Consider the following 25,366-nt stretch of genomic DNA (forward strand, 5'->3'; position numbering starts at 1 on the left):
AAGTTAGAATAAATTATGAGGGAAAATGTCTCTTGTTCTTTCTACTTTTGGTAAATAAAATTTGTTTTATTCTCTCTGTGTTTGGAAGTAACATTCTTCGAGACATTCTTAAGAACTATTTTTCTTTTGCTTAGCACAATTTCTGGTTCCAGATAAGGGTAATGGAAAACCAATTGGCTCATTTCGGACAGCCAATTAGTCACCTCCATTTATCTATATTTATGTCTACCATTAATATAAAGTACTCATGCCATAATCAATGCTTAAATAATAAAATTATCTGTTATAAAAATGTAAAATGAAAGAGAAAGGTATTTCTTTCTCAATACCTTTTCTTTATCATTACAATCTGAAGGGAGAATGAGTGGCCAAAGAGAAAAAGGTAAACAAACCATTGCAGATATAGTTTTGACACATGGAAACAAGAGTCTTTTCTAGTGGGCATGTGAAGATACTCTTGCCTCAGACTCTGGCGTACACCTCCCACAGCGTGGGTGGTGATTGGCACCTTCTTGTGCCACTGGGAATAACAGCTGGCTTTCCAATAGTCCTCCAAAGCAGCTGCTCCATCTACCTTGGCACTGAACGCACATGGCTTTAGTTGCTGACATTTTCAAGTTGTTGCCAAGGCTCTAAGAAGAGAATTTTCCATTTTATATTTTATTCTGAGTTAAATATGATCATCCTTAGCTCTATGGCAAAGGAAATGTACCTAAATCACCCTAGGATAAAATGCACATGTGGACTCAGGTGGGTGTGGACATTTTGGTGGAGAAAAGACTGGCTATGCCAATATAGGATATGTGCCTTTATGGGAAATTTTCCATATGGAATCATAATAGCATAAAGGTAGAAGATTAAAGGAATAAAAGCAGAGAGTACAAAGAAATATTGTAAAGTCACTATGAAAATAATGAGAACACTGAATATGAATATGAATAGCGTCATACTAGAACTGGAAAAGAATATGAGAAGAGAAGATACAAATTAAAGGTCCGTACCATTTTGCTAGAACATTCTCTAAGTACATGAGTTATATTGTGATTATTCAGACATACAATGCAAATACAGCCAGCAAATTAATATGAAGAGTTCACCTTGGAGGGAGAGGCAATGACTACACAATAACTGTTGGAAAAAGGTTAAAAATGGCTAAGAAAGAAGTGACCACAATTTGCCATGAAATTGTAAAACTTAATATCAACTTATCTGCCCGTTTCTGCTTGTCTAAGACATATACTAGTTATTGCAAAATGAACCCCAAGATAAGGACTCAAGACGTTATGTCGGAAAACGAACTTTACAACTTTGGTGCAGGGCCGGGGTAGGGTGGGGTGAGGAGATGGGAAGGGATGGGAAGGGGAAACAAAGGAGGAGGCAACAATGCTTGATAAGAAATGTACTCATTACCTTGCCCATGTAACTGTAACCCCCTCTCTGCCGTATTTCCACAATTTCAAAAAAAAAGAAATTGTAAAACTTGGTTGATAAAGCACAACTGTAAGAATCCAATGATCAAACATTCTGAGGACGAGTAATCCAAAAACTTCATAAAGCTCTGAGCCTAATAATCACCGAAGCTGTCCTGAATTCCGAAATACTGCTTGAGTCTGCAGTGTTGCTCTGACAACTCAGCCACATTCTCCAGTTTGTCCCCCCAGTGAGTGCAAGTACTAAGATGCCAGAGATTAAAGAAGGAACAAAGACACAGCTAACAGGACACCTAGCATCTACATTTGGGGATTAGAAGTGGAGCTGTTCGGTAGAAAGGCTGAGAAGCTCAAGTCCTCCTTCTTTTCAGTACTGACAGGTTTTCCCCATGCTTTGCCTCAGCTCCTTTTTTCTTTTGGTGCAATGCTGTATCTCCTGGATAGATGCCAGGATCTCTTTGGCCAATGAATATCAGGCTCTCCTATCTGCCCTGGGGATGTTATCTGATTCTGTTAGCCAGAAGTCAGCCAGACATGGAGCTGTTTCTCTGAACACTCAGCTATCCCGTGAGTTTCAAAAGCAAGACAAAAAGTACTACCAGACTCAGAAGTTTTTATTTTTGATCTTTAAAATTACCTTGAATTGGGGGGAAGGGAGGAGGCTGGGAAGGGATGTGAAGGGTAAACCAAAGGAGGAGGGTGCAATGCTTGGTAAGAAATGTACGCATTATCCTGCCCATGTAATTGTAACCCCTCTGTACAGTATGTTCACAAATAAAATAAAATTAAATTAAAAATAAAATTACCTTGAATTAGTTGTGCAAAGTGATTTCTATTTCACATTTTCATTTATGCCACACTCCCATGTGTGCAAAGCTAAGATATCAAAAAGAATCTCCTGAATCGCTGTCTCTGTGGAGTTTCGATCAAGTATCATAATTCCCATTTGCCCTGTATGAGGGAAGTGAATGGCGTGGCAGCGAGAGTGGTAGACTGATTTTTCATTTCCATCTGCAGACTTGGAATGTTCTGTCAGACTGTGCAGTTAAATGCTAGCCAAAAAGATGATCTGGTGTCTCGGGTGCATCGGTTACCGACTCTAGACCTCTCAAATGTGCTTAATACAATACTTCACTTTTGCAAATATTTATTGTCACACTTAATCAGGGTGAGAAAAACACTGGAACATTCATCTGCACATCTGTGATGTGCCCATCACATCCCACCAGACCTCTGAAAGTACCAGAACTAAACCACAGGAACCAGCTGTCTGCCAGGAGCTGAGTTTCAGAGGAGGATGAGGGATTGAGAGGAAAGGTGATGGTGATGAATAATTTTGAGATAAAGAGAAGCTATGGAGGTTTTTTGGAGTGTTTTTTTTTTCTACCTTGGAATTTAAAGTGAACTTCATCCCCTTGAATTATTTGGAACCAATTTTTACTCTTTTGTCTACTTTACTATAAAGCACAATAAATATTTCTCCCTCAATGGAGAAAATAAAGATGTACACTTTAGATGTGCTGGCATTAGAGAAAGTTCCTTTGTCTAGCTAAAAGATGTTAGGATTCCACAGCATGAAATGGTTCTGGAATTTTTTTAATATGTAAGAAAGAATATATATAACAGACCACTATTAGGTGTGTTTCAAGATAACCTTTCTTTATTATCAGCCCTTGTGGCAGAGACTACTAATGTAATCTTGTACTTCAGAAATATGAAACCTATCCCAATTGTGTGGTATATTAATCACTGATGCCCATAGTATGATCTGTTTTTGCTGTTTTTGGCTGTGTGGATTTTCTCTATCCTATTTCCCCTTCCTTCCTTCCTTCCTTCCCTTCTTTTTCTTCCACTGTTGGAGATTCTATCCCTAGAATTCAAGCTGGAACTATATTCCTGGTTTTCAGGGCAAATGGATTTATTCCACATGTAACTGAACTCAGTTGATTTGACAATGCAAGTTTCTGGGTCAGAGAAAGCCATTCGTTTGCATGGAAGTTCATCTAATGTTTAATGAATTGTGGCCATTTAGGTTTGGACTCCTATCTCAGAGCACTGCGAAGCTTCTTGATTTTTATGTGGGCAAATGAATGGGAGATGTATGGATAGAAATTATTTTCTAGAGACCTTATAAAGTGTCTCAATAGCATTGGAAGAAAGATACTGGTTGTTTAATTTCTAGGTCAAATCAAATTTTACATAGAAAGTCCCTCACACTTGGACTTAGGATCAGAGATCTTATATCAGGTTTCTAGTAAGCAAATTTCTGCAAGGATAGGCAGCAACTTAAATCAACAACAGTAACACTATTTTCAGAAACAGTTGTTTGTTAACATCGGGAAGAGGTGTCTGCTGTATCTGATGAGTTTGTTGCTTTCTGAGAAAGAAAAAAAAGTGGATGGGGGAGGAGAAAGAAAGAGAGAGGGAAAGGGCAAGGAGGGAGAAAAGAGAAGAGGTGGGGAGGCCCCAAGGAAAATGGTTAGTCAGTGAAAGAGAGCCAATCATAATCAGGCTATTCCAAGCCAACCAAAGCATCTGGTTTCTTTAATTTAGTACACTTCATACTAAAAGGCCAGTTTGTTTACACTGTATATTTTGAGTTATTTGAAATATCTCTTCCAAACCATTGGGTTTGCAACTTCAGGGGAGGCTTTCAAATGTGGCTGGAAAGTATCCCTACATCAGTATCACATGGCATGAATGGTATGGAAAAAAAAGAAGAAAAGCTACAGACGTTTTAATGGTAGTTAGTATGCCATTTAAGACTACCTCTATTATGCCTTTCTGAGAACTGAAAATGCCCCCTATTCAACCTTTAAAATATGCAACAAAGCCAGGTTTTTTTCTGTACAGGTGGGGCCACGTGCAGGCATTCAGCAGTACATGCTAAGGCACGGGGGTGAAGGGGTGAGGGGTGGATTTCTCATGTCTGCCGTATACTATGTGCCAGGAATACCACTCACATTTAAGCTGAAACATGAAACTAAAAATAAACAAAGATATCAACTCTGAGAAGAACTTGTTTGTAACCCTTCTGGAAGGGAAAACTAGGGTTCATACTTCAGTTTTCCAACTGTTCTCTCGTGGATCTTGTCTCTGAGAGCACACCACTAATAAGGCTTTAATAACCAATTCTAAGTGATAAGTATGGGTTTCTCCACTCACTGTTCTCGCCCAGACTCCAGCCTTGGATTTCCAAATAATTCAAGACACCGTCCCTTGCTTATCCTACTATTACATGGATTACCAACAACCCAGTTGTTTTTACCTAAGCACAATCTCTATATTTCTGCCACTGATGCCATATTTCTCCTAGTCATAAGAAGTATCAACTTAAGGAGTTATTTTCACTCTCTCTTCTTCTTTCATAGTCTCTTTTTTAGAAACCTCATCTTTTGCTATTTATTTTACAATACTTTTAAAATGTGTCCCCCTTTTCTCATTGCTCTCTCCTTATTCTTGAAGAATTCAATAATGGTTTGATTTTCTCATGTATGAAGTTGAAAAATATGTAATTGAAGGCAAAGACTAAGAAAAAAAATCCCCAAATATTGTAACTGAACAGAAAAGCTTTTGCTCTACCTACAAGAGACCCAGGGTTCAAAACCATTCACAAGAAAATAAATTCATAGCTCAAACCATTGACAAAGCCATTCAATTCATAATGTTATAGCAAGGTAGGTAGATTCTTACCCATTTATCTTTATTGTGGTCCAAGCTAACTGCATGACTGACCACAGCAGGCTTTCCACTGTGTGTTAGTATTTGGGAGATCTTGCCACCATTTCCAGCTGATTAGGTTGATTCGTCTTTGATGTTGGAGCTCAGGTAAAACAACAGAAGTTCAGACAGAGGAGCATTTGCTCCTCATTCTCAAGGCTCTCCAACTGGGACTGTTTGACCTCATCAGGAGCCGTAACTGCAGAAACTTATGAGGAAATAGCAACAGCAGTGCCCAGTGGGGAATGCAACTGAAAAACAGGAGGTAAGAACTAGGTAGTAAGAGGCTGGGCATAAACACTTAAGGCCTCTGCACGGCACCTCTGTGCCTGTGCAATCCCCACTGACGTCAATTCCATCCTGTGGATAATACAGAACCGCAGGAAAGAACCTGACATTGCTTCACACAGTTACCTTAACTCTCTAAAGTAATAGTTCTCGGAGTGTGGCTCTCAGACCCGTGGTCTGGGCAGTACATGAGATCGCTAGAACTGTCAACTCAAGGTTCTCCAGATGCAGTGAATCTTAAATGCTTGGATTGGGGCCCTATAAATTATAGCTTCAATAGCTCTCCACGTGATTTTTATTCATACTACAGTTTGAAGATTACTGTTATGATAGAGAACGAGAATAGGTAGACGTAAGCAAATGAGTAAGTGAGTGTATAAATATCCCAAATACACAACGAAAATGGGCTTATGAAGAATTTGGATGTAGGTTCTAGCTCTTTTTATACTTAGACGCTCAGCACAGAGTAGCTCTCACTAAACACTATTGACTAATTGATGACAGGATTCAAAATATTCTACCTAGCAAATGATGGCTAAAATTATTTTTTGTTTGTTTTTAGTCATTGACATCTAGGAAATAGAATACTAATCTGAGAGGCACAACTTCCCAGAATAATGAGAACCAGTTGTGATACACATGGAAAGGGTTGACGGTCGGAGTAGTGGAGCAGGCTGCTACTCCCAGCTACTCAGGAGACATAGGTAGGCGTACCAAGGCCCAAGGGAAGCCTGTTCGAGAGACCCTTTCTTGAAAAACACTCAAAAAAAAAAAAAAGGTTGGGTATGGTACTGGTAGAGTGTCCAGCCTCCCAGGTGTCCAGTATCCCCCAAAATGTTGATGCATACTTGAATGGGTAAGGTAGATTTCAATTAATAACCATCCCTTCTTCAAAGGGAAAATGAATCTTAAAAGACTAGTTTAATTTTCAATTCCTCAATTGTTTTAATATTATCCTTTCCTCCCTTATCCAATTTCATGATCAAATCTTGAAAAATTTACTTCTTCTTATGTACATATGTGTATATATATGTATATTATTTATATATGTATGTATGTATGTATGTATGTATGTATGTATCTATCTATCTATCTATCTATCTATCTATCTATCTATATATTGTTTAATGCTAGTACTGGGTCTTGAATTATGGGCCTCTTGTCAGTTGGCTTTTTCACTTAAAGCTGGTGATCTACTACTACTTGAGCCACACCTCCATTTCCAGCTTTTTTGTTTTTATAGTCAATCACAGATAAGAGTTTCAAGTTTTCTGTTCAGGCTGGCTTGGAACTGTGACCCTCAGACCTCAGTTCCTTGATGAATAGCTAGGATTATAGGTATGAGCTACCATCACCCAGCCCTATCTCTTATTTGCTTGAATTCATCTCATTTCTTACTTTCTAGACTTCCAATACTCTCTTAGTTTAGGCATTAGTTTCTCCTCTGAGACACTGTAGTAGCCATCATTTGTCTCTCTCCTTGTGTATGTCCTTCTTTGATCCATTCTTTGTAATTATATCAGTCTCTCAAATGATCACCCTCTCTTGTCATTCTGTCTTTAAACCTCTTTTCATGGCCTGATCTCACCTTGAGGATGAAACAGAAAGCCCCCTCTTATCTGACCTTTCCTAATTAGCCAGCTGTGTTGTGCCAACCCCATGATTTATTTGCTCCTCTCCCTTCTGTATGCTTGAATACTATTCACCTTCACCAAGTGGTTAGTTTACACAGATATACTATAAGACTCAGTTCAAGTACTTCTCTAGAGAGATCTTCTTTTGACCACACACCTCTCACCCATTTTAAAGAGGGGCACCCCTCCTCTGTGCAGTGCCCTATCTTGGTTTATCTCCTTATGTGGCTTATCTCTAGACAAGATTTTCTTATGTGGCTCAGGCTGGTTTCAAACTGATAACTAACTGTCCTGCCTTTGCTTCCTGAGTGATGGAAATACAGGCATGAGCACCCCACTGAGCAAGGCCGTTCCACCTCTAGTACATAACAGCTGCTCAACAAATGTTTATTAGGCAAAGAAATGAACAAATTAAAAATAAAGCTGCTAGTCCTTCCACAGGCTGCCCCTGAGGATAGAGTTGGATGGGTCTCCATGACAAATGGGTACCCACTGAACAAAATTGCCTTAGCAGAGAGATAAGACAGTTCCCAGCAAATGAGAAATGACTTCCTACAGACCTCAAACAGAATCATTTTTGATAGCCCATAGGGGGCTGGGAAGATGGCTCAGTGGTAGAGTGCTTGCCTTGCATGCATGAGCCCTGGGTTCAATTCCTCAGTACCACGTAAGCAGAAAAAGCTGAAAGTGGGACTGTGGCTCAAGTGGTAGAGCACTCGCCTTGAACTGAAGAGCTGAGGGACAGCAGCCAAGCCCACAAGGAAAACCCATAGAAATGGAAACTTGGAAACTTTCTTTTCATGCTGTTAATTTCTTCTCATGGTTCTATACTCCTACTAAGAAGGAGGGAGACATGTTGAAATGGAAGCCCTGAAGCCCATTTTTGAGGAAGTTAAAACTCAAGAGGAAAGAGGAAGGATTAAGAAAAAAAAAAAAAACTTCTGTGAGAATGTTTTTGTTTTCTTTGCCATGTTTTTAGCTTCCAGAGATTTGGGGGTAGGGTGGAATGGGGAGACGTGACACTGGACAGCATGTAACTTTAGGTGCTGATTCAAACTGATCATAAATTCTTTAAAAATAAAAAGGAAAGCAAATGGAAGATTATCTTTTCAAATGAATGGAAAAAGCCTGGAATTTAATTTTGTGGTATGTTCTCTAGAGACACAAGGACCTAAAAAGGGGAGAGATATTTGCTCAGCTTGAACATGATAATGAACACACGGAGTTTTTTTTTTCTTCTTCTTTTTCATCTTTCCCCTCATGGTTATAGCATTAAAATCTGGGGGAAGTGCAGGTGGGTGGTTGGTTGGGATCCAGTTCCCAGACCTTGATGCTCTTTTAATTGTCCTTGCTTTATTTATATTCTGACTTTTGGAGTGGTTTTCCCATGGTGACGTAGGACAGACTCAATGTACTAGTGAAGACCTATCCTTAAACTCTCATACTTATTCTCAGTGGGCGAGAGTTGCTATGTCCCAAGGGAACAGAGTGTTAAGGGGAGTGTTCTGATCTCCAGAGCAGCAGGAAGCCATGTTCTTCCAAAAGTCATCATCATCAACAATGAGGAAGCCTTTCCTTTTGACTTTCTTCATCCAAACAGCTGAGATTTGCGTTGTGACTTCTGGCTGCCAAAGTTGGGGTTTAACCCTCTATAATGTTGCCAAGTCCAAAGTCAAAGTGTTGGAAATTTTAGTTATGCAAATTAGACTTCACACCTTCTAGTGGCTAATACAGCCTCATCCAATAGAACTTTCTGGGATGATAAGTCGTGTGTTATCGAACACTGCAGCCTCCAGCCACAGGTAACTACCAAGCCCTTGAGATCTGAACTAAAAATTCAAGATCTGAGTTTTTAATTTTACTTGACTCTCATTCATTTAAACTTATAGTAAGCACATATGAGTAATGGCTACTGTATTAGTCAGCACAGTTGGAAGATAAGGTCTTAATGTGTAAAGCAGATTGAAGTGTACAAAGTGATGACTTTAAAATCAGAATTTTAAAATAATTCCTAATCAAGTCAGAACACTTTCATGCTTGATGGAGTTTATCTAACCATTTAAAAGATTTTGGATCTCTAGGTTAGGCAGTAGTATGAAGGCTATGATCTGGCTATTATGAAATTGCATGTGAAGAAGAATTATTAAAATTGCTTTTTCATGGATGAAGAGATTAGGGCTACTTTCCACTATATATATGTATATATATAATTTTATTCATTAAATATATGTAGATATTTAAAAACATGAGTCTCTTTTATAGAGTATACTTTTCTACATTACTGTTTCAAATGTATATATACTTCCTAAACATAAATTCTGCTGCTATACACTCTACTTTGGCCAAAGAAGAATATCTGAAGTTTGGGAAGGTTTTTTTTTTTTTTTTTCATATAAAGATGTGGACTTGTTGCAAAAAAAAAATCCAAAGAAAAGTGTTTTTTCTAGTTTGTTTCCTTTATATACCGGCTTTATTTTAATTTATTGTTTTGGATATTAAAGGTTTTCATTTGTATTCTAAGATAACCTTGTATTATCATCACCTATCGACTTTAATATTGAGCTGTTTTAGGAAATTAATTAGGTGGGAACTAAAATGGATCCCGTAGGCAAGGACACAGTGTCTGGTTGCATGAGAGTCATTCAGACAAGTACTCTTCTCTATTTTTCTTAAATCTGATGTGTAGAGAATACAGTTATTTATCAAATACCTATTTAAAGTGGGATGTAGCTCAACCTTTACTAGCATAGGAAAAATTTATTTTTCCTGATGAGTTGGTCCTTTGAATTCTGTCTTTTTTTTTTAAGCACAAAGCTGCATCTTCTTTATAGCTGACCCACAATGTTTTGCTCAGTATTTCTTCAGAAGAGGACCATGTGCCAGTGCTAAGACGTCAGTCTCATGTGATCTTTTTTTCTTCAATTTATCACCTGGCACCCTAGAGCTCTCAGCTCACATGTAGTTTGGCACTAGCTCACATTCAACTGAACTGAACATTTCATCCCGTGGCTAACCTCAGTTCACCCTGGGATGAGATTAGAATCAGGAAGCCAGGCCAGCTTTGAATCAGCAATGGATGACTCCATAGGCTCTCAATGATCATGGAAACCAGGACTTCTGAATAAATTCATGTTCATTACTGAGTAATTCAGCTTTTCAGTGAATAGCAAAAGAAAACATGCCACATCTTTGAATCATAATAAAATCTAGCAATCTCACAAAATTCCATAGTAATTTTCAAGATTTACTTTTATAAAACTCTCTTTTTTTTTTTTCTGGTGCCTATCCTGGGGTTTGAACTCAAGGCTTATGCACTTTCCCTGAGCTTTTATGCTCAAGGCTAGTGTGCTACTACTTTGGCCACAGACCTACTTCTGGCTTTTTAGGGTTTGTCAGATAAGGGTCTCATGGCCTTTCCTGCCTGGGCTGGTTTTGAACCACCATCCTTACATCTCAGTCTCTTAAATAGCTAGGATTATAGGTGTGAGCTATTGGTGCCTGGCTTAAAATTCTTCCATTTGAAAGATCTTAAAGCTTTTAAGATTCATTAAAATGCTTTTTAAAAATATAGAAATACAAGCTAAATATGGACTTCACATGAGTTAGATAACCTTTTATTTGAAATTTAGGTTTTTGCTAAGTAACATCAAACATGGGATAATTTAACAACTAATATTATAAGGGTTACTACAACTAAAATGCACCCCAGGACCAGCTTATTTAACTAACATCATTACAATCCCAGATCATACATCCCACTGGAAATTACATTCAAGAGTCTCTGATATTTAATTGTGTTTTAATTACCCTCATATTTATCATATATTTATGTTGTCATCTTTTGATTTTTTTAAATTTTAGACATAATTATGAATTTGTATTCTACACACACTTCTTACCCTCACACACTTCTTGTCCCTTCTTACCCTCACACTGCAATTCCTAATTGTTAAAATTGGGGGTTAAAGGGTCACAACAAATTGGAGAGAGACTCGAAAAATGGGATTACCTTAAAATAAAAAGCTTCTGCACAGCTAAATCTATCACAACCAAGCTAGAAAGACAACCAACTAATTGGGAAAACATATTTACCAGCAATATATCAGACAAGGGGTTAACATCCTGTATACACAGGGAACTCAAGAAACTAATCCCTCCCAAACCTAACAAACCCATTACTAAATGGGCAAGGGAACTAAAGAGGGACTTCTCAAATGAAGAAATTAAAAATGGCAAAGAAACACATGAGGAAATGTTCATCATCCCTGGTGGTGAAGGAAATGCAAATAAAGACAACCCTGAGATACCACCTTACCCCAGTCAGAATGTCCCACATCCACAAATCAGCCAGACAAATGCTGGAGGGGATGTGGAGAAAGAGGAACCCTATTACACTGCTGGTGGGAATGTACACTTATACAACCACTTTGAAAAGCAGTCTGGAGGGTCCTTAGAAAGCTAACGATTGACCTCCCTTACGACCCAGTCATACCACTTCTAGGCATCTACCCTGAACAACAGGAACCAATATACAAGGACACGTGCACCTCCATGTTTATTGCAGGACTGTTAACAATAGCTAGGATATGGAAACAACCCAGATGCCCCACCACAGATGAACGGATCCAAAAATTGTGGTATCTATACACAATGGAATATTATGCAGCCATTAGAAATGACAAAATAATGGCATTTGCAGGGAAATGGATGGAGCTAGAAGGAATCATGTTGAGCGAGGTAAGCCAAGAGCAAAGAGACAAACGGTACATGGTCTCCCTGATAAGTGGATGCTAAATCCAAAATGTTAGGTGATATGACAAAACTAACAGGACTTAAGAAACAAAGAACTCCCACTCATCTGGTTGAACCACTACCAAATATCCCCATGCTGCTGATCACATATATGGTATATAACATGTGAGCACTGTTATATATTACAGACTGTGATAGACAATTTGCTCCAGGAAAGTTAGAATGAACTTGTGACTTTAAATGAGCATCATTATTCCACAATACTGTGAAATTCGGGAAATTATGTAATCACTTAATCACAATAAAAAAAAAAGAACCTTGGGGAAGGTAGGGAGGGAAGGGATGGTAGGGGGAAAACAATGGAGGGGGTAACAATTCTCAATAGGAAATGTACTCATTACCTTACTCATGTAACTGTAACCCTCTGTATAGTATCTTTACAATAAAAAATAAAAATATTTAAAAAATTGGGGGTTAAATCATGCTCATTATGATAATCTTAACAGTTCGTAGCTGAGCCCACTAAGCATTATGCTTACATTTTATTTCTTGCATGATATTTATTTCATAATTTTATACACTCAGTTTTCTGGGTATGTGAAATAACGGTAAGAAACAGTAATAGTGTCAAACACCAGTCTGAAATTTTTATTATCTGGTCCATTTTACTTATTGACCTACTTCCTGTAGCTATTTATTACCATCTTCCTGGCCATTCTTCTTTCTCTCCATTGTCAGACTCTCTATTTCTCCCTGTCTCCCTGTGCTCCTCCTCTCCCTTTCTTTTCTCATACCCTGATTTTGATGGAACAGAGCCACTTGGAGAGGCTCTAGAAGAGGCTGTGTACATGAGAGACGTTGATATATTCCATATCTGGGTAAGTTGATTCACCTTCACTGTGATTAGAGGACTTGGCCATTTTGTCTAGGGGCCACCAAGTATGAGTGTCCGTCTTTCTCTCCTGGGGGGCTAGTGACCCCAGAGTCAAGTTCTGTTGCTTTATATTCACACTTTGCCTTCATCCCACTGATTTTAGAATGGTTCTTTTCTTCTTCTTTTGGCATCCCTAAACCCCTGTTTCCTTGTGCTATGTTTCTCTTTGCCTAGTTCTCTTCAGATGTTAAAAGTCTGCCTTCTTCTAAGACAAAAGAGGGTATTTTCTTGGATGTGTGGGGCAAGAGAAGAGATACGTGACGGATCCAATTCTACTTTTTGGTATTTCTTTGACCTCCCTTGCTGCCCGTCTTTACAGTACACGGTGGCCTTCTATTCCTGAATTTTTCTAAGGTTGGGCACCAATCAACTTCCTTCCTCCAGGTTTTTCTCTCATGCAGGCCCATGGTATTACAAAAAAATAAATATAACTCAGCCACTACCTGCCTACCCATGTTCCATCTCCAAATGTACTTCTTGTTTATTGTTGGTTCCCATTTCATTCCTTGATCTTGTGGGTTTACTCATTTTAAAAAATGTAATCTTATCCTGGGTTTTTTTGGGGGGTAAAACGAATATTTTTGATGTATCACATTTATCTGTCCTCTAAAAATTAAACATAAAATATTTCATCTGTGCACAGATGCAGACATTGAGATAGAAAAGAAGACACTTCATTGAAATTCCTGATAAAGGAGTGATGTAGGTAGGGCTGGAGGTTAATCTCCTTGGCTCTGAGCAGTCATGCCCGACTTGTGCATTGTTCCACGAGGACTCTTTATATCTCCCAGGGAATTCTTCTCCATGGTAAAAACCATGCTCAGGGAGTGTCCTAACACGATGTGAACCATACAGAGGGAGAGCATCATAGAGAATGGGCAATTAGAGACAAGAAGACTGACATTAAAAAAAAAAAGTATGCTGTGTAATAGGCAGCCATATCTCACCTAGAATGAGGTTTCTAGATGCAAAAGCAGCCCCATGCAAATGTGAACTCATACACTCTAGACAGCTGAGCTGGAAAAACAGCACAGGGCTGATCCTTGTTGGACTGGCTCAGAGAACAAGGAGCACCATGTCCTTGAGTGTGTCACAATCTCTGTGTCATCTGCAAACCATCTCATCTAGTATGCACAAAGGAAAGCCATCCATAGTCCCCAACAGTACAACTCAACAGGCATCTTTTATTCCCCCCTGTGAGAAGCCAGTGGAAGGGCTGGCCTTACACCTTGTAGTCTTTGTATATTAGTAAGAATTTAGATAGTCTTCCAGCTGTCAGAGAAGATCAAGCAAAATTTGTGATTCTCTTTCCTGTAATACTTGGAGGAATTCAAATTTAAAAACGTCTAAAGTATGCTTTCACAGGGCTGAAGGAAGCACTTGGGAGAAGAAAAAAACGTAAGAAAAAGACAGTGAGCCTGTAGCTTGAACGATTTAAGTCATTATTAAAAATGTCAATAGATTTTATGAAGTTGTTTTAGAACAATCCTCACTAGAATAACAACTGAATAATCTTTTATAAGAGGTTAGGAATCCAGATTTGTCCCCCATTAAAAATGTTTTTTGGTTATTCAAATGGATTAGGAATGTGTTTTCTACTAAAAAGTTAGGTCTAACATGAGAAATACGTATTTCTTTGCTTCAGGTGTAGAGCTTCTCGTGAAATTGTACTTCTCATTTGCATTTTACTTTCATTACACGTTTTATGTTTTATGTATGTTGAGATCCCAGCTGACAAAATACAAATTATCATCAGCATTGGATACTTACATTCTGATAAATTAATATCTATCTATCTATCTATCTATCTATCTATCTATCTATCTATCTATCTATCTATCTATCTATCTATCTATCTTTCTATCTATCTAGATATAATCCTTGGGGCTGGGAAAGTGGCTCAGTGATAGAGCGCTTGCCTTACATGCACGAGACCCTGGGTTTGATTTCTCAGTACCACATAAGCAGAAAAAAGACAGAAGTGGTGCTATGGCTCAAGTGATAGAGCACTAGCCTTGAGCTGAAGAGCTGAGGGACAGCGCCCAGGCCCAGAGATCAGGCCCCACAACCAACACCACTACCACCAACAACAAAAAAAAAGAAAAAAAAAGAAAAAAAAAAGAAAAAGAAAAGAAAAAAAAGAGAGAATCCTTAATTTGTAACAAAGGTAGCTGTAAATGTCATTATAACCTTAATTGTGTATTTTTGAGTCTGAAACACCAGCTCCGCAAAATGGGGCCTTGGTGGAGCCAAGGTCTTTCAAAAGTAAGTGAACTGGAAGACATCAGTGTGGCTCTAACCCAACATGACTGTCCTTAAGAAGAGAAAATCTGAAAGTAGATTGAGCCGAGGGGGCACTGTGATGATCTACAGACAAGGCAGAAAAGCCTTGAATGAAACAAACTACAGACACCTTGCACTTGAACTTTTAGTCTTGTTTAAGCTTCCTGCTCTGTAGTATCTTGTTATGCTAGCCCTTGAAAAGAGTCCCTTAATTCTGTGGCTCAAGAAACGGTTTCTTTTAACTTTTGCACAATTCACTCAATCATATCCTTTAAGCAAAAGGCAGAATCTTTAAGATGCATGACCCAGACCCTGTCACTGTACGTACAGATTAAGCCTCTCACAATGCGTATTAGGTTATGTTTTCTCTCTTTAACATCATCTTCACGCAGGCTTTTGGTTGTGACCCTGGTGGTGTGATCTTGCGGTACAGGAGTCACGACTCTGCTCTGGACCCACTCCTGTTGAAAACCGTCTCAGATATTCATCGACACACTTTCATGCAGAGAGTAGGCCATACAGATTGAATAACCGGCCATGTTCTTGGAGCAGCCCCGCCACAAACAGCACCATTCCCTGGGGTTTCTCCAGAAAAAGAGAAAGGGCATGCCGAGTCGCTCTTAGCTGTTCCAACCCGAAGGTGCAGGTGAGCCAACAAATGCCAGATGACCTGCTTTATCGAGAGCTGTTGACAAGCTTGAGACGTCCAAAGTGGACACCTGACCCATGTCTGTTGTCAGAAATTAGCCACCATAGCAACCAGGCAGGCTTCCTTCACACATGCTGGCCTTCAGCTCCACAGCAAAGGGTCAAGAAAGGCAGGATTCTAAATATCAACAGCATCACTCTGTCAGAACCTCTCCCTCGACCTTTCTCAGAGAAGGAAATGCAATGACAGGTTGAAAGTGAGCCAGGCCATCCAAGCCCAGAAAAGCTGCCAGTGATTCAGCAGAGGTCTGAAATACTCTGGCCTACATGATGGCCACACACTTTTGACAGGGGCATGCAGGCTGTAAGACTTAAGTGAAAGCTGATTAAGGTAAAATATATAATCGAAGACATGAAAAGTCAATCAAGGAGCAGAGAGCAAAATTAGAGTAAGCTGCTTCCTCTCCCTGAATCCTATTCAGTCTCTTCCAAGCACTTACAGATGAGTTAAAACTCTTGTTTCCTTTTCTTACCTTCTTCCCTCACCTCTCTCCTTGCTATTTTCTTCATCAAAATTATATCCTCTCTGATGCTAACCTTAAGCACAAAAGCTCAGGTACAATGCCCTGAGTTCAAGCTCCAGGATTGGTATACATACTGCCCCCCCCATTATATCTTCTCTGAGAGAGGGGACTATAACTGTTGTGTTTATCAATGCCAGTGTATATTCAGGACTGAGTATAGAATCTCCCATATAATACATATCCAGTAAATATTTGTAGACTAAGTAAAACTATTAATGCAACCAAGGAAAAAACTAAAATAGATTTATTTATTATTATTTTTATATATTATATTTACTATTATCTTATTCTGCTATATACTTTGTAAGAATACACTGTTATAAACATATCTCATTTTCTTTTTGAGTGCAGGTCTTGGGCTTGAACTCAGGGCCTCATACTTTCTCAGTTTCCTCTCTTCCTTACTGGTGCCCTACCACTTGAGCCACGCCTCCAGTTCTGGCTTTTTCATCAATTAATTGTAGATGAGTCTGGAGATTTTGTCTGCTCAGTCTGGATCTGATCTTCAATCTTCACATCTCAGCCTCCTGAGTAATTAGGATTATAGGCATGAGGCATCAGCACCTGGCTGTGATATTTTCTTAATATTGTTTTATTTTTTCTGATAAGAAAATTGAGATCTAGAGAACTACTATTTTCTCATGTTTCTGTCATTACTGAAAAATGAATCTAAAGTTACACTGATCGATCCTCCTTTTGAGTACTTTGAAACTAAAGTTTCCAATACATTGGAATTGAAGTTTATTGTATATATCTTTACTTGCTCATTTTTTGAGATGTAACCCCGGGCACTGAGTGTGCTCGGTAAGTGCTGTACTGCTTTCTGATGCCTCATGATTCTGAACTTTGTGCAACACTGAGGTGAAGGCTGAGGTTGGCTGAAGAGCCTGTGCAGCTGAGCTACAAGGCAGTCTCTGTAATTTTGTTTTCATTGGTTATTTTCAATCTATTTATTAGGTTGTTAAACTGAGCCATCTTGACTGCTCTTGGCCCAGGGTCTGACAGTGTCAATGGCACATTAACTATGCAACTATAGTGAAAGTAGTCAAGACTCCTAGGTGAGCGCCCACAGCTGCAATCCTGACAAGCAAGTTGAGAGGGGGTCGAAGGTTCAAGGAGATCTTGTCCAAACCTCTCTGGTTTGGACATCGAACTAGAAACCTCCTGGGGTCAAGGCTTCTGATGAGATTCCTGGAGCTTCTTGGTCCAGGCGTGGGTTTGGAATACTTGGGAAACAGCCGACCACAAAGATCTCAGGGCTCCTTGTTCTGGCTTGGTTTGGAAGTGCTGAGCTGCTTGAAAAGTAGGACACTTGAGGGGGTGGTGGAGATGCTTGAAAACCTCAATAGGAATTCCAATTGTTCATTTTGGGCAAGAGTTTGAGTTTGGTTCCTATGTAAGCCCAAAGAACTTGTTTTCTACTGACTGAAGATGCTTTGGATCCAAATCTTTAGAGTCCAAGTAATGTCATCATGTAAGAAAATTAGTCCATTATAGGAATTTGGTTGATTCTAATGTAAAAGTCATTATTGTTCCAAATTAAAAAAATAAAATCAGAGTTCTAAATGATCAGTGTGCTTAAAGCAGAACAAAAAAAAGTATCATTTTTCTAAATTGAGTGAATTAACATCTAAATGAATGTCTAAACTATTATCCTATCCACATCAAGTATGTAGCTTTTAAATAACAAAGTACAGTTGAGGCTGCACACATTGGCTACTTACTATCTGTAGTACAAGCTCATTAGGAGGTGGAGATAGGGAGGATTGTGGTTCCGTTTCAGCCCAGGCAGAAAGTTAGTGAGAGCTTATCTCAACGAACAGCTTACAATCCTATTTATTTAGCAGGCTGAGACTTGGAGGAGTGTGACTTGAAACTAGCCTAAGCAGAAATGTCCATGTGACTCCCTCAATGCACCAACAATATGGTGGATTGGAGGTATGGCACAAATGTTGGAGAACCAGCCACGAACAAGAAAGACAGGTCAGAACATGAGACCCTGAGTTCAACCACAGCACAAAAAATAACCCCACCTCCTGCCTAAAACAACAACAACAACAAACAACAAAATCCCACAAAAACCAAGCCAGTCATGGTGCGGCATGATTTAATCCCTGTTATATAGAAGAAGGTAGTAGGATGGTCACTCTCCAAGATTGGCTCCATGTAAAAGCATGAGACCCTATTGGAATAATAACTAAAAGGGAAGTGTGGCTCAAGTGTTTGCCTACCAAGTACAAGGCTCTAAGTACAAACCTCAATAGTACAAAAAAAAATGCCAAAAGAAAAATATAAGTCTAACAGAATGACTTAATAAATAATGGAACTTGATATCATAATGAGATTACAAATAATTTACCATCATACTACCCATAATCAATTCTAGCTCAGGAGAATTTAAGTGAGCAAACTTTCCTGATTAACTGTTTTTGAGTTTTAATTAGCTATTTCTTATAGTTCACTTTAAATCTTGCTTTTGTTTTCTTTAGGCTTGCACTGTTTAAAACATAATGTTTGTATTAAGTTGATAGGTCAATTCCTGAAAATTTAATCAGTATACTCACAAAGAGTTGATTTATAGGTGACTTTCTATATATTTTTCTGTGTATCAGTTTAACATCCTTTAATTTTAGGAATCTTTGTACTCACTTGAGATCAGATTTGCTGTTTGAACTTTTTTTTTCTTAAAAGCGACTTAAAAAAAGAAATACCCTTTCTTTAATCCATTGATATTTAAAAATTATATTTTTTGTGTGTGTGATAGTTTTACCAGGCATTTCATCTCCAACTTCTTTTCTAATGAAGATAATATGATTTTTAACACAGTAATTAAACACAAATAACATGAGGACCAGAGATGTGAGCTGAGTGGTAGATTGCTTGCCTAGTGTGTCCAAGACCCTAGATTCAATCCTCAGACATCAAGAGACAACAAACAAAATTAAAGATATTTTTTCATATTTTATAATTATATGTTATAGAACTAAATTCTCCAAAATGCTATAAATGATTCATTTGAAAGACTAAGTTTATTTTAGCTAGCTAAATATTAATTTAAAACATTCATGACAGGCATTATATTACTAATTTTAATTTGGGGACTTTCAAAACTCTGAGCATTTATGTAATTAATATTTTTTTTCTTTTCTTTTTTCCCCCCTCTCTTACCGATCCTGGAGCTTAAACTCAGTGCCTGGGTGCTGTCCCTGAGCTTCTTTTGATCAAGGCTAGGGCTCTACTAACTTGAGCCACAGCACTGCTCCTCCTGGCTTTTACCGAGTGGTTTATTGAAGGTAAGAATCCCAAGAACTTTCCTTTCCTGCTCAGGCTGGCTTTGAACTGTGATCCTCAGCTCTCAGACTCCTGAGTAGCTAGGATTATAGGTGTGAGCCACCAGGACCCAGTTTATGTAATCAATATTTAAAAAAAAAGAAAAAAAGAAAAAAAGAAAAAAAGACCAGTCTTGCATTTCTGAGGCAGCTTTAAACTGTAGCTTATTTGAAGGACTGAAGTGGAAGAGAAAATATCAGGACACATTGTTGGAGGATGTCCTCACTACTGATTAACTTTGAATTTCAGCATGGATTTGATGAGAGCCTTTTCACCTGTCTATATTCAAATACACACACACACACACACACACACACACACACATACACACACAGAGTCATCTATACTCCTTCAAATTGGTATGCAGATGGCTCACACTGAGGGGACACCTCACTGATGGTTCATCCTTGCCTATTCACATCTTGTAGCTTCTCAGCCTTTGCAGTGTCAGAAAGCATACCCCAAAGTTATTTCAGTATTGTTCCTCCCTCGCTATGTAGATTAATGGAGTGTATGCAGCCAACAACTGCACTGTTTTTTTAGGATCAAAATATGAATCACAAACTTTTCTTTCAGGGGTTGTGTTTCCATTTTTGATTCTCCTGAAGAAAATCATGAACCAGAAATTCAGTTACTTCTAAATTAATTAGATCATTGTTTGCTGCCTTGCCCCTTTCTGACCTTCTCCTTTCATTGACTCTGGAAGGGAAGTACATTCCACTCATTTCAAAGGAATGCCTGCAATTTGGCAGTAGATTATGCAAACTCCAATTAGTAATCCACAAGGTGTTGAAAAAACAGGCTTCTATGTGTGGGAAATTGTTGGCAGCTCTCTTCCAGCAACTTGAAAAGCATCTTCCTTGCTTAGATGTGAAGCTACATTCCCATTAACATGACCAGAAGGTCAAGATCACAACTACAATAGGTGAAATGGAATGCAAAACTAAAAAGCAAAAGCAAAAGGAGAAAAACTCAAATAGTCTATTGCTAAGTGTGTTTGTGTATGGTGAGTCCTTAATGCGTTGCTATTCAAATCTTAGAGTGTCCCGTATGGTTTGAGGTTTTATCACCTGAATGCTATTAATTTTTCATGCATTTTTTTCAATGAAAAATGTTTATGTTTAGGCTGGCTTTTCTAAGGTCTAGTGGAAGAAGTCAGGTTCAGTGGCTCATGCCTGTAATCCGAGCTATTGGGGAGAAAGAAGTAAAGTCATCCTGGGCAAGGAGTTAGCAAGACTCCAATCTTAACCAGCTAGTTGGGTGCCAGTGACACAACTATATGGGAGACACAGGAGGATCACTGGTTGAAGCTGGCGCTTCAACCTAGAATTAACGTAAAAAAAAAGGTGGGGAAAGGGTTGGGGATGGGTAGAGCACTTTACTAGAAATTATGAGACTCCAGTCCCAGATACAAAACAAAAGCAAAACCCAAAACCTAAACCAACCAAGCAACCAAACAAATGAAAAAGGAGAGGGATGAGAAAAAACAGTCAAAGCAATAAAGACAGATAGGGCTGAAACACACACACACACACACACACACACACACACACACACACACACACACACACACACACACACACACACACACACACCTTAATAAGGACTCACGTAGAACTGGGATTGTTTACTTTGGAGAAAGATGGGTAAAATTTTCAAATGTCAAGATAGTCTAAGCTGGAAAATTTCATCTGCATATCTCATTTTGTTATCCAGAACATTTTTATGACTAACGGGGGAAGACACATTTGCATCATGTAAAGGAATTTCTACAGAGATTAAAAAGTGATAGTCAAAGAAATACTTGGGGGTTCTAGACAGAGATGTGAATAGAATTTCAGTTTTTCTATCTCCAGATTTGTGCTCCATCTCCTCATCTCCTCTGCTTTGGTTGCTAAGTGATGTTAATTTTTTTTTTTAAATCTTCATTATGGTGCTTTATGCAAGTGAATATCCTAGTATGCTTCCAAAATTGGCTTTCATCTGCAGAAGAGAAAGAGGATTTGTTCTTTTTCATCTGCTCAGGCCATGTCTAGTTCATTAATTTATCTGAAGTATCATGCTTTAAGGGCTCTGCATTTCTCATAATTTATGGATGCTGGAATAAAAGGAATCATTTCCAAAAAAAGTTTTCATTTCTGTTCAGGATTTAGTGTAGAAAACTTCCTACCTCTCCCCTAAAATGACCAAACCCAACACAAATAGCACACAAGGCATCCAGATGGCACCTGTGGTTTGCAGGGATATTCAGTGAATCTGAGGAAGCCAAACTTCTGTGCCTAGACCACGGGCAGAAGCTTCCTGCTGCTGTGTAATGGGGATGGCACGGAGTGTGTTGTCTTACTTTCTTTGGGCTTCCTACTAAGCCTGACTAGAAATGAGAAAAGAGTCACATGTGGACAGGAATAGATAAACATTAAAAAATAAGATAAAGAAAGAAGAGAGAAAAAGAGAGGCTAGAAAAAAAAAGGAAGGGAGGGGTGGAAGGAATGAGAAAGGAATGGAGGAAGAACAGAAGAAAAGAAGGAGGGAAGGAGGGAGAAAGAGAGGAAGGGAAAGAAAGGAGGAGGAGAAGAAGAAGAAGGAGAAGAAGAAAGAAGAGGAGGAGGAGGAGGAGGAGGAGGAGGAGGAGGAGGAGGAGGAGGAGGAGGAGGAGGAGGAGGAGGAGGAGGAGGAGGAGGATGACCTTTGTGGAAATCCTTGGAATTCAAGGAGATTTAAAGAAAGCTTTCACAGTGATGTGTGAAATTGATGACCTGATTGTAAACTCCCAGATGAAACTCTGAAAATCACAGGGGAAAAATGTCATTTTCATATTGTTATTAAGGAGCTGGCTGAAAAATTCTGAACTATTAACTATTTAATGACCACCATGGTTCTGGAAAACTCATCTTCCTGACATTTATGCCTGATCAGACCTTTTTCAAATAGGGAATAAAACATTTAGATGAAAACATCATCTAACCATTATTCAACCGAATCTGATATACTTAATTATACAATTGGAAATGACTTAATACACAGTTGTGCTCTCCAGAGTTCTTATTTGCCATTTGGGTCTAGTTTCACTCTTTTGGAAGCACCATGTGTGGCCTTAGGCTATGTACAGGGTATGGGGAAATTCTGAGGGGAACGTGGCAGTGTTTCGGGAAATGGAGTTGGTGGACCCTCAGGATGTTTGCTGCCTTTGAAGCCTCTTCACACTGATCACCATAGCGCCATTAACTATGACACAGCAACCATCTTACAGACTAGCCAAACCATGCAGGACCCATCATAAACATTAGCATGACTTCTTACATGACAGAAAAGGGATAGCAATTTCATTCTTTTTACATACTTTTGTAACAGCCTCAAAAGTAAGTAACGTGATGTATTCTCTTAATTTGACTCCCTTACTTATATATAATTGCAGAAGAGAAACGGTTAATCACATGATTTCATGGCATCTCCACTGCAAATGAAGACAAGCCTACAAGCCTAGTGTTTAGCAATCATCCCATGTGGTGACTGTCAAGTCTTCCTGGCCTCAAAAGAGTTCACACAAATGGCTCTCCTGTTGACTGTCAGGTGCATGTGCCTTTGTGTTCTGTGGTGCTTGAGGTATAGGATTTTTACAATGATGAGGTATTCTATAGTTGTGTCTGTGAACATGTGCTACTTTTGTAAACCTACCAGTGGTTGGACTCTGTTATTTGCATTTGTTCATTCATTCATTTATTCTTTCATTCATAATAGACATTGAGCATCAATTATGTACCTTGCATAAAGCAGTGATGAACATTGTTTTTTTTCTCTTAGTGGGAGTCCCAGTGTTTATTTTTTTGGAAGGAAGACATAAATTAAACCAGTAATTGAAGTATGGATTAAACAAATAATTTGAGTGAAGAATGAAGGGCAGGATAAAAGCCCCCACTAGAGGGTGTCCTTGCTTCCAGAGCCTTCCCTAGCTAGGGTGCTCTGAAAGTTGAGGGCATCAAGCATAGCCATCCAGAAAAAACTGACAGCTAAGAGAAAGACAACAGAAGCCATGGCTTACCAGCCACAGGAACTGACTTGCTTGTAACAAGAAAGGAAATGGATGGAGATGTTTTATCTTGTTCTAAAGATTTTGGTTGCAGACAGATATGAAGGAGGAGGTAAACTGCATAGAAGAGTTGGAGGAGGAGGCAAAATGACAACTGGAAACAAGACTTGCTCAGAGACTGTCAAGCTTCCAGAGAAGAAATGGTCTCCATGAAGCCCCTTATGAAGGGAACTGGTTCGAGCTAAGTGGCCTGCTGCTAATGCATCTTTGGATCAGCTTATGTCTAGCCTCACCGTCAGTGAACTGGCCACTGACAGGGAAGCAGTGGGCAATTGGTGCATTTTTGACATAGAAAACCAAAGTGTTTATTGATGTTTGGTGCTTTGTACACAGATAAAGTAATAAGTGATTAGAATTGACCTGTATGTTCTTTTCCTCTCTACCTTCAGTGTTAATACACCTGCACTTCCAGAGAAATCCTAACTGCTAATTGTCTTCAATCACACACTAAGACAAATCCAGGAATGAAAAGTTCCTTACTTTAGTATTCTCACAGTTTCATCATATGGTTCACTGGGAACCAGATAATGTGTACCCAGTCAACCAAATAAAACTATGTGAGCATTTAAAAAAGCATTAAATAAGTATAGTAATATATGAGCCAGATGACAAAAGGATCCAAACAGATACACACAAATGTATGCACACACACACACACACACACACACACACACACACACACACTCACACACACACACACACACAAATAACTTTTTCTAATCTCCGATCAGACACTTGCAAACAATGGCATTGACACAAGGAGTGATGATTTCAGAAATGAAGCTGCTCGTTATACAACCAGATAATGATTCCATTTACTAAGAGTAAACTGAAACAGAGGGTGGCTATCAACTTCCCAATTTCTCTCATTCAACAAATATTATTGAGCATCTATTAGGAGGCAGCAATTATACACAGAACAATGTTGTGGGAAATAGAGTGACAATCTTTCTACTAGTATTTGTCTCAGAGAAACACTTCAGTCTTCCTTTCTGTTTTTCTATCTTTCTCTCCTCTCCTTTCTCTGCCTTATTTCCTCCCCCTCCTCTTTCTTTCTTTCTTCCCTTCTTTTGTTCCTTCGTTCCTTCCTTTTCCTTTCCTTTCTTTTTCTTTCTTTTTTCCCTCCTTCCTTCCTTCCTTCCTTCCTTCCTTCCTTCCTTCCTTCCTTCCTTCCTTCCTTCCTTCCTTCCTTCCTTCCTTCCTTTCTTTCTTTCTTTCTTTCTTTCTTTCTTTCTTTCTTTCTTTCTTTCTTTCTTCATTCTCTCCTTTCCTTCTTTCTTTCTCTCCTTCTTTTATTTAATAAGGGAAATATCTCAACAAATATTTATAAATCAGGAAGAACCCTAGACCCTAGACTTACAATCAGAAGCAGAGTTTCAATTTTGTCACACAGTGATAAAACATGGAATGTGCTAAGCATACAACCAGGCAGGCATTTGTTTAAAGTCTCCTCATATCTGCTAGCATGTGATCACTGGCACAAGTCAGTTATGCAGTCTGGGCCTCAGTTTCCCATTTGTAAATGCAAATTACAATTCTGTACCTACTTTCACTGAATTACTACAGAGTTTGGAGGAGGTTATGTATATCCAAAAGCTCCTTGCACACTTTAAGTTGCTATCTTATGGTATTTATTGTAATAAACATCTATATATTGTAATAAATATGTATATATT

General features: G+C 38.7%; 1 protein-coding gene across 3 annotated transcripts in view; it reads right to left on the reverse strand.

The window, feature by feature from the left end:
• The window catches only part of Pde7b (phosphodiesterase 7B), a 308,541-nt gene that overhangs the window by 97,693 nt on the left and 185,482 nt on the right, over nt 1–25,366 (reverse strand). The window contains exon 3 of one of the 3 annotated variants that reach the window (XM_070010919.1): nt 5,124–5,401. The exons of the other annotated variants lie outside the window; for them this stretch is intronic. Within the exon in view, the coding sequence (XP_069867020.1) occupies nt 5,124–5,127 (4 nt within the window). The 5' untranslated portion in view covers nt 5,128–5,401. The remainder of the gene's footprint in view (nt 1–5,123; nt 5,402–25,366) is intronic. 3 annotated transcript variants of the gene reach the window in all.

This window comes from Dipodomys merriami, unplaced genomic scaffold (assembly GCF_024711535.1).
Source record: "Dipodomys merriami isolate MVZ:Mamm:240054 unplaced genomic scaffold, mDipMer1.0.p SCAF_8, whole genome shotgun sequence".
NCBI classification, from domain to species: Eukaryota; Metazoa; Chordata; class Mammalia; order Rodentia; family Heteromyidae; genus Dipodomys; species Dipodomys merriami.